The sequence below is a fragment of the Pempheris klunzingeri genome, chromosome 11, assembly GCF_042242105.1.
Source record: "Pempheris klunzingeri isolate RE-2024b chromosome 11, fPemKlu1.hap1, whole genome shotgun sequence".
NCBI classification, from domain to species: Eukaryota; Metazoa; Chordata; class Actinopteri; order Acropomatiformes; family Pempheridae; genus Pempheris; species Pempheris klunzingeri.
The window spans coordinates 13,523,277-13,538,835 of record NC_092022.1 but is presented as its reverse complement, the minus strand read 5'-3'; the positions used below and the strand labels follow the sequence as shown (position 1 = coordinate 13,538,835).

Here is a 15,559-nt window from a genome sequence, read left to right as displayed (position 1 = left end):
ACACAGGTTTGGAAATTTCAAGTTAAAATGCCGCAATGCAGCTACCCGGTTACTGCTTTGCCCAAACAAGACATTAATCATTGATAATGATGAAAATGTGTTACTCTGGTTTAATTTACATGAGCTTAATGAAACACAGTCACATTATTGAACAAGTACAGACATAAAAAATTACTTTCTCCAAGGATAAGTATGTATTACATTGTGAATTCATATCGGCAATATGACAAACTGAGATACTTTATCTACACGCAAGTGTTGGGGTGGCCTTGTCCAGTTCATGAGGCCAGTCTCTACTAAAATGTACACACACTTCATGCCCATATCAGTCATTCACTGAATGACAAGGCATATAGCATTAAATAAAAAAAAAAATCTATGGTGCATAGACAGTTATATTAGAAAATCCCATTTGCTGCCATAAAGATCTATATTGATCTTTCATTTTCCAACAAATTCCCAATCACATAAAGCTTGTTTATCACACACAAGCTCTGAAGCAAGTGAGAACTCAAAACTGCATCATTCAGGAAGAAAGCAAAAAAGTGCATTCTGTGCAATATCCTGACATCCACTGCTACAGGATCAGTTAATATGAGTGTATTACCACTGTTGAGGTAATTGTGATGTCTAATCAAAATTAAGAGGTTTATCTACAGATATCTATATGATGTTAATGGTGACATGTTGCGTGCTAGGCATTGTCATTGTCCTGTTTGGGTCGGAAGTTGAGACTTCAAGGCGATGGCTCACTCCACTTGCATGTTGCGCAATAGAAGTCCCTTTTTCACACCTCCCTGCAGCATCCTGGCACCAAGACTCGTGCCTGTGATCCCATCACTAAAGAGAGAAAGAGAATAAAACAACGCTAAGCACACACACAAACCTGTAAGGAGAGAAACACACATTCGCTACTGCTGGCAAATGGTTGTACTGGCATAGTTGTGTGTTGTGTGGCTTAAGCAACAGGCCGTACAATAACAGTTATTACTTCAACAGAGTTAAAACCAACTGTGAACTTCAAACAAGACATCAGCATGGAGAGTCTGACAGTAGCTGCACTGCTGCTTACATGGGGCTAAACTTCCTTTTCTTAGGATCAGGTGGTTCAGGTCCATCTACAAGTCTCTGCTGCCAAAACAAGAGAACAATGAAATCAATGACTGCACTCAATCAGTAACAAACATAATTACAATCTTGTCCAACTCCTACAGTCAGACTCTGAGGCTTAACCAACCTCTTTGCCTGCAGTTTCCTGGTGGACTCTTCTCTGCTCCAGGTTTTGCTGAAGGCAGACAGGTAAAGAGGTGCAAGTTTGCACGATTACAAGAGGAACGTCATTAGGCTGCACCCATCTTTTTTAAACACTCTTTAGACAACAGGTTGTAAAGAATGCATGAGCCAACGATTTAATAAAACATACTGAAAACAGGTAGTCTTTCCAGACAGGAGTGAACTTATATTACATGTTTGTAGACAGTGTAAAATTACAATCAAATTGTTTGTGTAACCACCTTATGTAGTTCAGAGAGCTGCTGGTGCCTGATGAGGGCCTCCTTGCTGGGGAACTGCCTCCTACACAGAAGACAGGCCAGTTTAACCCAGTCTGTCATTCTCCCTTCCTTCTCATCTTTCTCGCCTCCTTCTTCCTCGCTGTCAGTTTCTCCGCTGTAGGCTGGGACCAGACCCTGCTGCTGAGGTGGGGAACGCTGCAGAAAAAAAGATGCAAGATGAAAGACTAAGCAACAAATAGACACAGAGTTAATGATAGTGTGCATAAAACAAGTTTTGGAACATCCTCTACAAAAAACACAAACACCACTGGGGGAAACAGACCTATATAACATCACAAATACATCACTATGACTATGTCCTCACTTCTGCGCTTTGTCGGATCTGGTCCAGAAAAATCTGAGGCCGTTCAGATAGTGCCCCCTGCAGGACAGAAAAGTAACATCAGTGAGATTGCCATGTCAGTTGATAAGATCGCATCTTATGCAGACATTGTCTTATTATTTCCACTGGGACAGGATGAGTGGTTGTAGGAGCCGGACTCCAAGTTCTCTGATTAATGGTCATTCTCCCCAGTCACTATTGTAACCCTGCTGCCCTGTAGGTACACAGGTGCTTACAGCTAAACGTGTGTCTGTGTATGGGTCATGCACCTTTTTCTCCAGAACAGCATAACCTGCGTCAGCACTAGCAGATTCTCGGCGGTCATCTAAGCGACTGTGGCCAGGTGTCCTCGTGAAGCCAGGTGGTAGAGCTGTGGAGCCAACGGTGGGGGCCGAGGTGACAGACCGCATGTTCTCCTTCTGTCTGTTGAGACTCTTAGCCCAGCGCTCCATATCTTTGGCAATCTATTAATTAATATAAACGACGAGAGATGCAAGTTAGACTGTTAAACGAACTCAGCAGAGGAAGACTTACTATTTTAAAATGTTGTATTCCAGAGTTAGCCCAATCCATGTCAGTAGTCCTTCAATGAATACTACCTTGTATTTGCATCTGAAGTATAAAACAACTTTTGTTGAGAGTATACAAGAGGAGTTATATAACTAAGCTAATTTTGGCTGTTATCTGTTCATTTTGAGCTGAATTGCATTATACTGTAAAGTATTATTGTTATTCTGTCCATTAACAAAGGTTTTAGCTCCTAAAAAAGTAACAGCTTCAATTCCATCAGTAATTGATTTTTTTGTGCACACTAGGAAACTTTTACCCAGTATGTAGAGTACCTGTTGAGCAGTTTTATTCTTGGGTTTGTCTTTTTTCTCCTTGCTGCCGGGGGAACCAAACAGTGAGTCTGAAGGGGCTGCACTCGTGGGAGCACCTTCTGTGTTTGATTGGCCAGCAGCAGCAGGGATGTAGGTACGCTTCTCTCCATCCCAGTACATGTACTGCTGAGTGTGAGGATTATAGTAGTACTGCAAAGAGGACAGGCACACAAAACCAGACTGAAATGTCAAGGGAGAGGACACATTCAGAAATGACTTTTAAAAAGTGCTGGCTTAACATTTAGGTTGTAGTGCATTTTCACCTGGGAGTTGGGGTCATAGTAGAGTCCAGTGAGTGGGTCATAATAGTAGCCAGAGCTTTCGTCATACTGGTATGTGGACACATCTGGCACAGCTACAGTCAAAGACACAGGACATTCACCTCAGCATCAGATATCAACTTTAAAAGCGTTTAATTTCTCATAGAGGTTATCTTGACTGTTAAGCAGGAAATTAACATACAATATTGTATGCAGGATTTCTCCCTTACAAAGTTGCAGTCAGATGTGAAGCCAACTCTTGATTCTTAAAGTTGGACAACACAAATAAATTCTCAATCTGTAGGCCACACTGGACACCAAAGCCTTACGGTATTGCTGGAGCTCGTGTTCGGTGCCTGGGGTGGCGGGTTGGCTGGGAGCAGCTGGTTGTGGTTTTCCCACAATCTCAACCTGTGGAGACACAAAGCTCTCTTAAGAAAAAGAAAGTAATGACATGAAATAATGCAATAATGCAACATCCGAGGCAAAGGAAAAAAAAGCAGTAACGTTATACCTGTGTGACTGGTGTGGTGGTAGCTGTGGTGATGAGAGCAGTCTGAGTAAGAGGCTGCTGCACGACTGCTGATCCAGATGTCACTGCCTCAGATGAAATGACAGCTGTACATGGACAAGCACACACAAGCAGACGACTTGGGTTCAATTGCAGTTCAAAATTCTGATGTATACGGCTATATACTGTAAATCATGTGGGTAATATGAGCTACATTCTTAGTATATGCGATACCAACCTGGGGCTACTCCTCCTGTATATGCCCCGATCAAGGCTGCTCCTGCACTGGGCAAAGCAGCAACCCTGGCATCTGTTTGGGCCTTGAATGTTGTGCCATCTAGCCCTGAGTATTCATTTCCATCCTGACCGTATGTTACTGCCGCCCCCTGCTGATAGACTGCTGAATCTATACTCTGGCCTCCACCTGATCCATTCTGAGCGGTCTGACAATTGAAAAGAATTTTTAAAATGAGGGAAGAACAAAAACACAAGCACACATAAATATACAATTTGAAATTAAAGACAGGTTACCTGTGTGACAGCCCACTGTGCAGCAGCGATAGCTGTGCTGGCCACTGTGGCAGCACTCACTCTGCTGCCATCTGTCAGAAATACATCACTAGCATGGAAAACAAGCACAGAGAGGATTTCAGAGAGTTTCTGGTGACACACATTCCAAAAAAACGTCTTGAGATGGTAAAATACAATTATTCTATTTTTAGGCTATAAAGTGTATGTAACATTTTTTTTTATGAGCCAGTATCTTTTTTTCCAATTGCTCCCAATGAAGAGAGAGCGTATGAGTGGCCCCCCAGAGAAAAAGTGTTGTACAGGGCACGCTGACTTTATTGCACTGCTGCTTCAAGCATTTCCAGTTGAAAATCTCTGATGTCTTCAAAAAGGCACTAGTGTTGTCACTGACGCTCATTTTTAGGCAACCAATCATATATTAGATGGGGTGGGACTTGTCACCCTGGAAACCATGAAAATGGAGGAGAAGTTTGTTCTGTGACTGTGTATATCTGGAGCTTTACAATATGTCCCCTTGGTGAGCCTACAATGAGCCTGGAACCAGGCTCCAACTAAAAGTGGACAATACAATGATATTCAGTGATGTTGTCTCCAACGGATCGTGTCATGCACCCACATCCTCCTTACAGCTACGCCCTACAGCTGTCAGGTTGAGCAGAGACAGTGGGGAAATCACCATTATTAAGCTCACCTATACAAAGTATGAGGGCAAGCATCCTCCAATGGGTGCTCATACTGAAAAGCCAATGTCAAAAAATAGTTACAAATTGATAATAAAAAGCTAAAGGGCAACGCTAGCGTATCATACAGCAGTGGTCAGAGTGGTGATACATTGTCCTAGAAACTACAAGAGCGCTTCATCCCAGCGCTCCTCACCAACTTGCCAGCGCTTTTCAGCCAGAAAAAAAAAGCTTTATGGACAGAAGCCCAAATTCGTTTTATGTAAATGTCTCCAAAGTTATGTGTTGTGATGCAACATTCACTTTACCAATTTGAGTTTTAACATGATTTAGATCCACAATAATATTTTTTGTGTAATAGCAAGAGTAGTGCTCTTGTGTTTTCTTTGTGGCCAAGTTTGAGTGTTTACCGTTTGGAGCCTTTGGCAAACTCCACCACAATAGTCTTCCCGTCAATAGTGAGAGCTGGCTGGAGAGCCTGCAATATCTGGAGGAGCTGCGACGCCTCCTGTTGACAAAACATACAGAGACCTGTGAATTGGTGTGGGAGCCTTTGTGTGTAATTACCTATGTGTGTATATATGTTTAGGATGAAGTTTATTTCAAAATCATTTGTAAACAAAATGTTTATGAATTAAAATAATCAGAATACAATTTTACTTAAGCATAAGTGAATGACAGTTCTTAAATTAATCTGTCCAGCATTAGTGCTTATGTGTGTCTGCTTCATCACGTTTCTCACCACTATGGTAGAGAGCTGTAGAAAGGCAAAGCCCCTGTTGAGATGCGTGTGCTTGTCCTTGATTAGGCGAACATTGGAAGGGGAGAGAGTGGCAAATGGAGCCAAAGCAGATAAGATGGCTTCCAACGAAGTATGCGGGCCGAGGTTTCTTAGTATCAGAGCTGGGGTAGGAGAGAATATTATATGATATGAAGATTATATTCATAAACACAAGCTTTAACAATTAAGGTACCAGGTAATATACTGTGTTGTGAAACCAAGTATCCCCTTCTGGTTTGCATGCTATATCTGGGTAAACAAAAACATTTTAGTATTAACCATAATCCATATTAAACAATATGTTCTAAAAGTACACATAGATCAAATCTATTAATAAAATAACGACTTTATGAAAGTTTACAGGAATAGTAAGTCTCTAAATAGAAAGAGATTGCATGGAGTAAAAAAAATGTCAAGAAATTGACTTACTGTCATTGGCAACATCCGCTTGCGGTGTAGCCTGTCCTGGGTTGACAGGGGGACCAGAAGAGTGGTAGGGAGCTGGCAAGGGCAATAGGCCTTGGGCTCCCTCCTTTTGAAGGCCAATGGGCAAATCTCTCTGCAACTGTGGCAACTTCAGCTCAGCCTCTGAGGAAAGACAAAGTTGCATTTATCTATTGTTACATTGTGAGAGAGCTTGCGTTACTGTAAAAGGGAGAACAGTTGTGATATTTACAGTAGCTGTGTCAAACTTTACCTGATTTGGGCACGCTGCATTTGAAGCACTTCTCTCTCCTTTTAAAGTTTTGCACACCACACTGTTGAAATGTTACATCATCTACTGTTAAAAGACTGAACAACAACAGTGACTGATTTACATGCATACAATATACACATATAAATTTAGATTTCCGTGGATGTGTGCAACAAAATGGAAACACACAAACAACCTTGTTGCAGAGCCAGTCCTCATTGGCACGCGGTTTTGGGTCGCTGTAGTGCATCGATACTCTTTGTCCCAGAATCAACAGCACTCCCTGGAAGAAAAAGAAAGAGAGGGAGGGGGAACAAAGAATGATTATCAGTGATAATTAGGCCACACATGCCAGAGAAAGGCCTCATCTCACAAGAGATGAGAGAGAGAAAGGGACGAGGGGGAGAGGGGGACAGAGAGAGAGAGGGAGAGAGGGAGAGAGGGAGAGAGAGAGAGAGAGAGAGAGTAGGACTGAGGCTGAAAGAAAGAGGACACCAGAGAATTGCAACCTTCAGCTTTAGGAAATTGGGACGGACTGAGATGGTGTATGTATAGTGTGTGGGTGCCCATTTTTAAGGACACAATGCGTTTTGTTCAATTGTGTCATCCCTCCCCCCTTAAGGGGAAACCTTTTCACAGTTTTCCACACATATCATCTCAATGTCGCCACCTTCACCCCCAAATAAACAAAAGCTCCATCCTAAAGATGTAATAATGGTTGATGACCCACATATGAAAGGTTCAGAAACAAGAAAATGAAGTACTATACTGGTTCTGATTGAACATACAATAGACCATGTGAGAAACTATGTTAAAACTTTCATACTTTCCCAAATGTGGTACTGTAAATTTAGGAGAGAGTGAGAACATGTCACTGAAGAAAGAGGAGTCCTCTATTAAAAGAGGAGCATGTGTTGGACAACTGATGGGCAAAAGTCACTGGGAGGGTCCAGTTATGAAAACTATGTCGTTGGGCCCCAGACAGACAGACGTCAGCATGATGTAACATGAATTTGCCTGTTTGTGGAATGCTGTGTAAGTAAAAAAAAAAAGAAAAAGAAAGAAAAAAAGATGACTTTTCCCTCAAAGTATCAAGACTTACCTACCTACATCAGGGACAAAACTTATTCCTCCATTTCTGTGTGTGCCTATACCATACTGGAATGCATCACGTGCACATGACAGGGCATGATGTGACTGTACATTTGTACGGATATTAACCCATATGTCTCATTGTATGTGTGTATATATGTGTATGTGTGTCTGTGTAGGGGAGAGTGACCTGGTTGGTCTCCATCCAGCGGGTGGCCTCCTGTATGACATTAAACTCGACGAAGGCGAATCCTCGGCTCTGACCTGGACACCGCCCAGCGCCATGGTAACCGAACAACAACAACAACAACATAACAACAACGCAGTGAGGGGTTAGTGCTTCATGTCCAGAGGAGAGAGAGAGACCCTGTATCAGCACTAAATGAAAGCATTGCTTCCTCTCTCCCTTGGAAATAACACACTTGACAGCCGGTTGGAGAGCCGCTGTCAAATTCTCCACAAGGGTGGGAGGACGCAATGTCAAGTATCTCAACAGGGTCAAGGAAAGAGGAAGAGAGAGGAAGAATCCTACCCACTCATCAGTTTGAGTCTGAGCGCTTTGGCTTTGAATGATGAAGCACCAAGGCAGAACAGACACACACAGACACACAAGCACTCAAACGCATATCTCTGCAACTGTTAAGAGTCAGAGTGCCGTCTGAACTATGTAGCACTGTGGTGGGATGTCTCATCTTATTATTATTATTACACGCTCCTATATCATGTCCATGCATTACATAGCTGACTGACAACACATTTTTTTCAAAATATTTAGACTTAACTAACTTTAAACAGCACTGGTTATGGTTTCACATGGGGTGTAATCACAAAAGGCCTAAAAACAGAGAAACAGTGATGTAGGGGTGAGAAAGACAAGAGCAGTGCAGGGGACTGTAAGCGTGCCAGTGTCAGATAGACACACCTTACAGACAACCAGTTAGCGGAGGGGGAGGCCAGTGAGACAATGACCTGGCAATGGGAAACCTTTAGAAAAAGACAAGCTTTTCTGAGTGGAATGATGACGCTCACGTAGCTGAGAGGTAACTGCAACACTTATATCCCAACAGTCACACATACAAAAATAGCTACACTGACAAACACAATCAAACAAATTCTGCTTCTGCTGCTCATTTCTCAGTTGACACTGTTAGTTTGTGAGCACTGTACGTCTAGTCAGACAGATGTCACTTCACGATGGATGAGGCGGAATCATGGAAAGGTAAAGACAATAAGAGATTCAAGCCAAAAAGAAAAATTATAGCCATGGAATAAAGATCTATAACCTTTGCCTATATGTGCATGCAATCTTGTTTTCAAAGGAAATATACATAGGGCTCTCCTTTGAAGTGTGCATGGATGTTTTGTTGCCATGTGGACACTAGTGAGAGTTCAGACACCCACAGACCACAGAATCAAAGCAGGAATCGAAGAAAAAGCCTGTATGTAAGTATATAAATATGTGTTTCTTTGTATCGGCTATCTATCCCACTGTCAGATTATGAACAAAAACAGGGACAGTATGAAAGAAGAAACAGGAAAGAAAGGATGTTTATAACAGAGAGAAGGCCGAGCAGATATGGTAAGGTCACCTGAAAGAACAATGAAAACAAGCTGGAAAGAGCAAGTAATGGATGAGTGTGACACAAAGGGAGAAAGGCAGAGTGAAAAAAATAAAATCGGGTCAATGGACAAGTTCTCACCTGAAGATTTGTTCCTCATGAGGCGAACCTCTCTTGGCTGGATCCCTTGCTCCTGAAGTTGTGCTCGGATCTATGAACACAGATGCATTTTAGCCATTTAAGCCTACTAAGAACAAGACCCATGCAGCACCAGACCATCGTAGGGAGAAACACAAACACAACCTGGAGACAATTACCTCATTGGCGGTGGCACTGGGTGGCAGCATGCGTAGCATTATGATGTTGCTTGGCCTCTGGTTGTGGTCTAGATCTGCACGGTAGTCCTGGTCCCTCTGATCCAGCTCCTCGAGGCACTGGTCTGGACCAGCACTCCCACAAATATGCTCCTCTCCCCCCCCTGGAAAAGCCTTTGTAGGACAATGACAAATTAGACAACAACAAAATAAAATTGTAGCAGTTCTATGAGGAAGATGGACTCGATGCGGCTTACCCTTCTCTTCACCGCCGCACGAGAGAACCTGTCCTCCTCTCTCGGTCTTGCTGGGTTGTATTCCATCTGTTCAGAATGAGCACCGCCACGACCCCAGTTGCCATCCCTACTCCCTGGATGAGGGGCACTGTTCTCAGGAAAGCCTCTTCCACCTTTCCCTGGTCCCCTCTCCAGTGGGACAGTCCGCAACTGCTCAAACTCCCGCCTGGGTCCCTCCTCCTCTCTCTGAAGCACGGGAAGGCTTAGATCACCCTGTGTTTGAGAGCACGAGGGCCACGGGAGCCCTTTCCCCTCACGCCCAATGTCCCCTCGCCCATCTCCTCTCTGGTGAAACCCTGGACGGTCTTGGAGATGTCCTGGCGAGTCACGCACACCCAGTGATTGCTCGTCACAGCCGTATGGTCTGTCCCCATCATATCCTGCTCCTGGATCCTCATCCTCTTGGCCATAGGCTCGGTAATCCATGTCCCGAAAGTTGTGATCATTGTGGTTGTTGCCGTAGCGACCTGTGCGGTCACCTCGCCCACCCCTGCTGACCGTGAAAGGTAACATTGGGGACCAGTCCAACACCTGCACTCTTTAGGGAGGAAAAGTATAAAATGAATGTTTAACTCACCTCCGCTCACAGTCCATGCTGATCCACTGACTCTGCTCCAGGTCTCTGTCCTTTTTCTGATTTAGTTACAGCATTAGGTACCCTAGAAGTACATCAGCAGTTGATTTTATAATCATAGGGGATCACTATGGACTTTACAGAATGGCTGTACACAGATCTTACCTTTGACTCAAAACTTAGAAACAACTGTACAGAAGACAAGTAACATTGTCGTAGTTTTGTCACCTGGATGTTTCAATACTGCACAGACTTCTGCAACTTGATAGCTCCTAAGTCCACCTTACAAAATACTCACTAAACGCTACTTAAACGGATTGGCATGACCCTGCATCACTAATAAACATGTGCACACGTGTAACCTAAAAATCCAACTAGGAGTATTCAACAATGACGTGTGGCGGTCATCTCGGTTAGCGGCCAAGCTAACTAATGTAGCCTAAGGTAGGCTAGCTAGTCCAGGCTGAGGCGCTGCCTCCAAACGGCTGTCAGGCGTCGCAAACGCATTTATGTGTGAAATAGCACAAACACTTACCAATATCACATGTGACCAACAGCAGCTCTCCAAATGTCACGCAGAAAGCCCAGGTGAGAAGGACGCTTTATTTTACAGGACAGTGAGAGTAAATATTTTTCAGAGAACCAAGTGTAAAATGGCCACAGCAAGACAACATTTCAGTGGGCGGGACCAGAGGCTGACTCTGGAATGTGATTGGTGCTTGGAGAGCGAACACATTAATGACGACGATGATTGGACAAGACAGGCAGGCCAAACCTCCACTGACCAATGAACTGAGAGGACATATATGGCATCATCAGAAGCGGCTCCGTAGATATTTTCATATCAGATGTAAAATCATAGAATCAGATATTTTGAATGGTTATTAGCGTTTTTATTTGGGGGAAAAAAGGTCAAATTAATGCCAGAAATATAGGGAAGATTGCGATAATTATCAACTAATGAATGTAGCAGAGAACACATAAATACCTTACAACAGAAACCCCTAATATCAGCTTTATTTGGAAAAAAAATCCAGAAATCTTAATATGTCACAGTACAAAAAACAAAAACAAAAAAAGAGAAAAAAAATGCTCTAGCAGCCCATCCCCAAAACCTTCCAGCCTTGCACCCCAAGCTTGACCTTCAATTAATTAAATGAAACAATACTACGGTTACAATTTATCATTTAACATGACATAAACTGATCATAACAGCAGGATTAAGCAAAATGATTAAAATATACTAAGAAAATTAGAGGCATCAACAATAAAAAGTTCTAGTACAATAATGACAATATCATTAAAGGGGGGATGGGGAGAGTTGAGTAAAAGGCAAACTTGAAATACACATCGATAACATGTCTTTACAAAGCCTTGTAAGACATACAGTACATAATGAACATTATAGTAATAAGATAAGCCTATCATCTATCTGAAAGAATACTCAACTTATCAACTACACCACTCATGATTTGACCCACTGATTAACACAATCAAATGAATCTCTGGTACACACAAAAAAAAAGGTCCTAAAAACTCATAATATGTTTAACCTGATTGTGCCTCTAGGTATAGTTCAATGTCTTCCAGTAAAGTGAAGGTTTCTATGTCACTCTGAGTAGCTGTTAATTAAATTACCCATCTGAGCCATAAAATGTGGCCATCAGGGGTAACTTTGGCATGGAAACAAGGGGTTAGGTCAGTGACGCAGAAGGCCTTTCCATGCATACAGTACATAGACACATATGTTAATACACACCCACACAAATATACTCACATTCACTGCATGCAGACCTGCACTGGAGAAAACAAACCACCATACAGTTGCGCACGCACGCACACACACACACACACTCACACACGCATACATACACTCTAAAGTACAGGTAAGTAACTCAGTATGGGAAAATATCTCATACAATCTAGTTTAGGCATACCCCTGCATAGCGCCTGAGTCAGAATATGGGCCTGAAGGAGCCAAGCCAATGACAGGGAGAAAGCATTCACAAATGTGATTTGCGGACACTACAAATGACAAAATAATACCCCATCTAAGTTATGAATCCCTACCCCACAACTTACTCTTCTTGACCACTGCTCTCAAGGCACTACATGTAGGCGATACTGTGGAAAATCCACTTAGACATGGTCTTAATTCAAACCTATTTTATATTCATCTTGTTGTCTTTTTTTTTTTTTTTTTTTAAATCTTCCTCTCTCATGTCCCCATTGTCTTTGGCCTGGTAATGACCTTTTCTCTCTTCATTCCAATCATGGCACATTTCAACACGTTAACATTAACTCAAGTTCAAGTCAACCACCCCCCCTCCCGCCCTACAGACTTGTAGATCTCAAGTTTTTTGATAGACGCAAGCAAAATGGCACGTAATGTAATGTATAGACCAAAGACCAAAGTGTAGATGCCTACCAAATCATTTAAGACCTGCTTTAATTTGCTGAGGATAATTGGGTGGTCAGAAATTGAGCATCTGCAAAACTTTTGAGGGCCCTCCCCGAATACTCTCCCCCATGTCAAATCTCGAAGGATGCTGCCCTCTCCATCTGTGCTTGATGGCAGCTCCCTCTTCTCCCAGAGCTTATAAGAGAAGGCAGGTGGACTTCTTGCCACGTTTCTTGGCCTGCAGTGCCGCTCTAGTTGCCATCTCAAAGACCTCCCTCACACCATCTTTGGTTTTGGCAGAACACTCTTGGTAGCCGTAGGCACTGATGCGGTTCGCCATCTCTTTGCCATCTTCATATTTAACTGGCTCCTGGAGACACATATCGAAGAGAATATTACATTATATTTTGACATCTATACAAAACAATGTGCACACCTTAGCATGTTTTGAACTAAAAAAAAACTGACCTGTTTCATTTTGGCAAGCTCTCGTCTGGTGTGCTCATCATTGCGCAGATCTTTTTTGTTGCCCACCAGGATGATGGGAACATTTGGACAGAAGTGTTTCACTTCAGGTGTCCACTTTTCAGGAATATTCTCTACAGTGGGTAGAGGGACAGAATGCAGCAATTGGCAACATGTATCAGTTTCACAATCACAAGGTGTTGAATGCATAGCAGCATGACGGTTGCAAAGTCAATACCTAAACTGTCAGGGCTGTCTACAGAGAAGCACATGAGAATAACATCAGTGTCGGGGTAGGAGAGAGGCCTCAGTCTGTCATAGTCTTCCTGTCCTGCTGTGTCCCAAAGTGCCAGCTCCACCTGAGAAAGGAGAAAGACTGAGTTACATGTAAAGACAGATGCATGAAAACTAGATATATGACAACTATTTGGGCATTTAAGTTAACATGATAAAGCAGAACCATAATTTAAAAAGGGAGACCGGTAGGGGAAAAAAATGCCTACGCTGCCGATAGCACATGCAGACAGGGAAAAACAAAAAGACTCTTACAATATCAATACCCATCGCAATTTATAAACACACATACATAGTACATATGTGTGTGTGTGTGTTTGTGTGTATATTACCAATATGTACCATCATTCAATGGATTCAAATATAAGAACCTGCAGCTTTTTAGTGTCCTTTAAGTAAATTGATTCTCTTTGGGTTTTGTACTGTTGGTCGAACGTGACCTTTGATAACACCCCACCCTGGGCTGGGAAACCATTATGGGCCCCTTTTCTCTGTTTTTTTTTGTGTTCTACAGATCACATGATCAATCAAGAAAAGTTGAATTGATAAAGAAGACAATCATTAGCTGCATCATTAGCTTTCTGACGTTTTATAAACCAAACAATTAATCGAGAAAATGATTAACCTATAATGAAAACAACTGTTTGTTGTAGCATTGCTTTGTTTTTTGAAATTCAGACAACAAAATTACAAGGCAGCGGTCATGACATCACAACAACTTTAACTAAGGAGTTAAACCACTATTACTAACTTTATTAGGCACCCATACGATCTATTCAAGGACCCTTTGGGCTCCCCAGATCCTACTGTAGTTTTCAGCCTGTGTTTTGTGTCTCACCTGTTTCCCATCCACTTCAATGTCTGCCACATAGTTCTCAAACACAGTGGGGACGTAGACCTCTGGGAACTGGTCCTTGCTGAAGACGATGAGCAGACAGGTCTTCCCACACGCACCATCCCCAACTATCACCAACTTCTTCCTGATAGCAGCCATCTATGGGGGAAAAAGCCAAAAACAAGGGTATACTTTTAAACTCAGTTATCACAAGTCATTACTTCCTACTCATAGTATGCACAAGCATAATTTTATCAAGAGTGTACTGATGCATAAACAGCATGAATTAGACTTTTAACTTTACGGTGCACTTAAAATGTTTGCTATGCTTCAACAACAGCTACCCAGGTTGGCACATAACATTAGCAGTAACATTAGTAGGGTTTTTTTATTAGAAAGATCCGGTTGTACGACATAAAGCTAAAGCTAAACCAAACAGGGAGGCTTCCTCGGAGATGCAGGGTGTAAACATTTCCGTGCTATGTTCCCATTCCTGCTCAAAGGCTGTGCAGTGCAGTCCGGGCCTGTCAAACCAGCTAACATTAGCTACCAAGAAAGCTAACGGTGTTTCCCTTGCTCTGGCTTCCTGTCACTCAAGGTGTCCTCTCGGAAATTATAACTACGGCATCTACCGCACTATTGTGATACTTCTGTGCCACAAACAAGAATCAAGTGTAAGTTTAAAGAGTGTGATTACCGCTTGATGTTTCTGTGTCCGCCTTTCTCCTCTTCCTGAACGACTGGAAAACTCCGCCCACCGCTCACGCGCATGCGCACAAATACGTCCTTCGTCAGCAGGCTGCGGCACCTTTAACTTGATGTTTTTAAAATGTGACAAATGAATACTGTTGTATTTTTATCACATAGTAATTCATGAGTGAAATGTATGTCTGTGGCTCTTGATCAAAAAGTTAGAATCATCAGAGTTTTTTTTTTTCTTTTTGGTCTTTTATTGAGCGTTTCAAATATCAGTTATGCAATACATTCAATTGTGTAATTTGTCCTTATGTACAAAATATTGCCATAGTTTTTGTGCTACATCAGTGGACTCACATGTAAAAAAAAAATTACATACATATATGAGTATGTACATACATAGAAATTATAATCCAGTTCGAAGGAAAATATAACCCACTGAATATTGTCAAGTTTCAGGGTTAACTGTCCTTGTAGAGGGAGATTAAGATAAGGAGATAGTATAGATATAGCACAGGTATAACACGGATAGGCTACATTTTAAATTCAAGTACATTTTCACAAAACTGTATCTTTAAAATACTGTCACAGAAACTTCTATGTCACAATCAAGTCATGAAATGTTGCCTTGTCTTTATTCCACCCAGGACTTGTTTTTGTTTGTTTGGATGTATTTTAGCAAGCATGAATCACAGTTATCTTATATGAAGAGCTCTGCACCACTCACTCCTGCCTGAGAACTCGGGCACAGAGACTGTTAAAGCTGCAGTCTGTCTGAGCTGTCTCAGCTCTCACACTG

General features: G+C 42.3%; 2 protein-coding genes across 8 annotated transcripts; both read right to left on the bottom strand.

Moving 5' to 3' along the window:
- Positions 1-103: 103 nt before the first annotated feature.
- Positions 104-10,740, bottom strand: rbm10 (RNA binding motif protein 10). 7 transcript variants are annotated; one of them, XM_070839261.1, is made up of 23 exons: positions 10,605-10,740; positions 10,073-10,154; positions 9,457-9,988; positions 9,203-9,373; positions 9,027-9,096; positions 7,517-7,590; positions 6,428-6,517; positions 6,238-6,298; positions 5,970-6,128; positions 5,502-5,662; positions 5,170-5,267; positions 4,080-4,167; positions 3,787-3,991; positions 3,552-3,655; positions 3,367-3,448; positions 3,041-3,132; positions 2,739-2,927; positions 2,166-2,360; positions 1,879-1,935; positions 1,515-1,709; positions 1,238-1,285; positions 1,073-1,131; positions 104-840 (listed from the first exon to the last, which is right to left on the bottom strand). In XM_070839261.1, exons 2-23 carry the CDS (start codon positions 10,087-10,089, stop codon positions 750-752), a joined length of 2,838 nt encoding a protein of 945 aa, XP_070695362.1. In that variant the 5' UTR covers positions 10,090-10,154; positions 10,605-10,740; the 3' UTR covers positions 104-749. The 7 variants fall into 7 exon arrangements, with proteins under 7 accessions (XP_070695362.1, XP_070695365.1, XP_070695363.1 ...); XM_070839264.1 differs by having other exon boundaries at positions 1,073-1,128; XM_070839262.1 differs by having other exon boundaries at positions 6,431-6,517.
- A 1,655-nt stretch (positions 10,741-12,395) lies between these two features.
- LOC139209197 (rho-related GTP-binding protein RhoA-C-like) lies at positions 12,396-14,813 on the bottom strand. Its single transcript, XM_070838826.1, has 5 exons — positions 14,762-14,813; positions 14,068-14,223; positions 13,174-13,294; positions 12,939-13,069; positions 12,396-12,840 (listed from the first exon to the last, which is right to left on the bottom strand). The coding sequence occupies exons 2-5, from the start codon at positions 14,221-14,223 to the stop codon at positions 12,667-12,669; spliced, it is 582 nt and encodes a 193-aa protein (XP_070694927.1). The 5' UTR covers positions 14,762-14,813; the 3' UTR covers positions 12,396-12,666.
- Between the last annotated feature and the right edge of the window lie 746 nt (positions 14,814-15,559).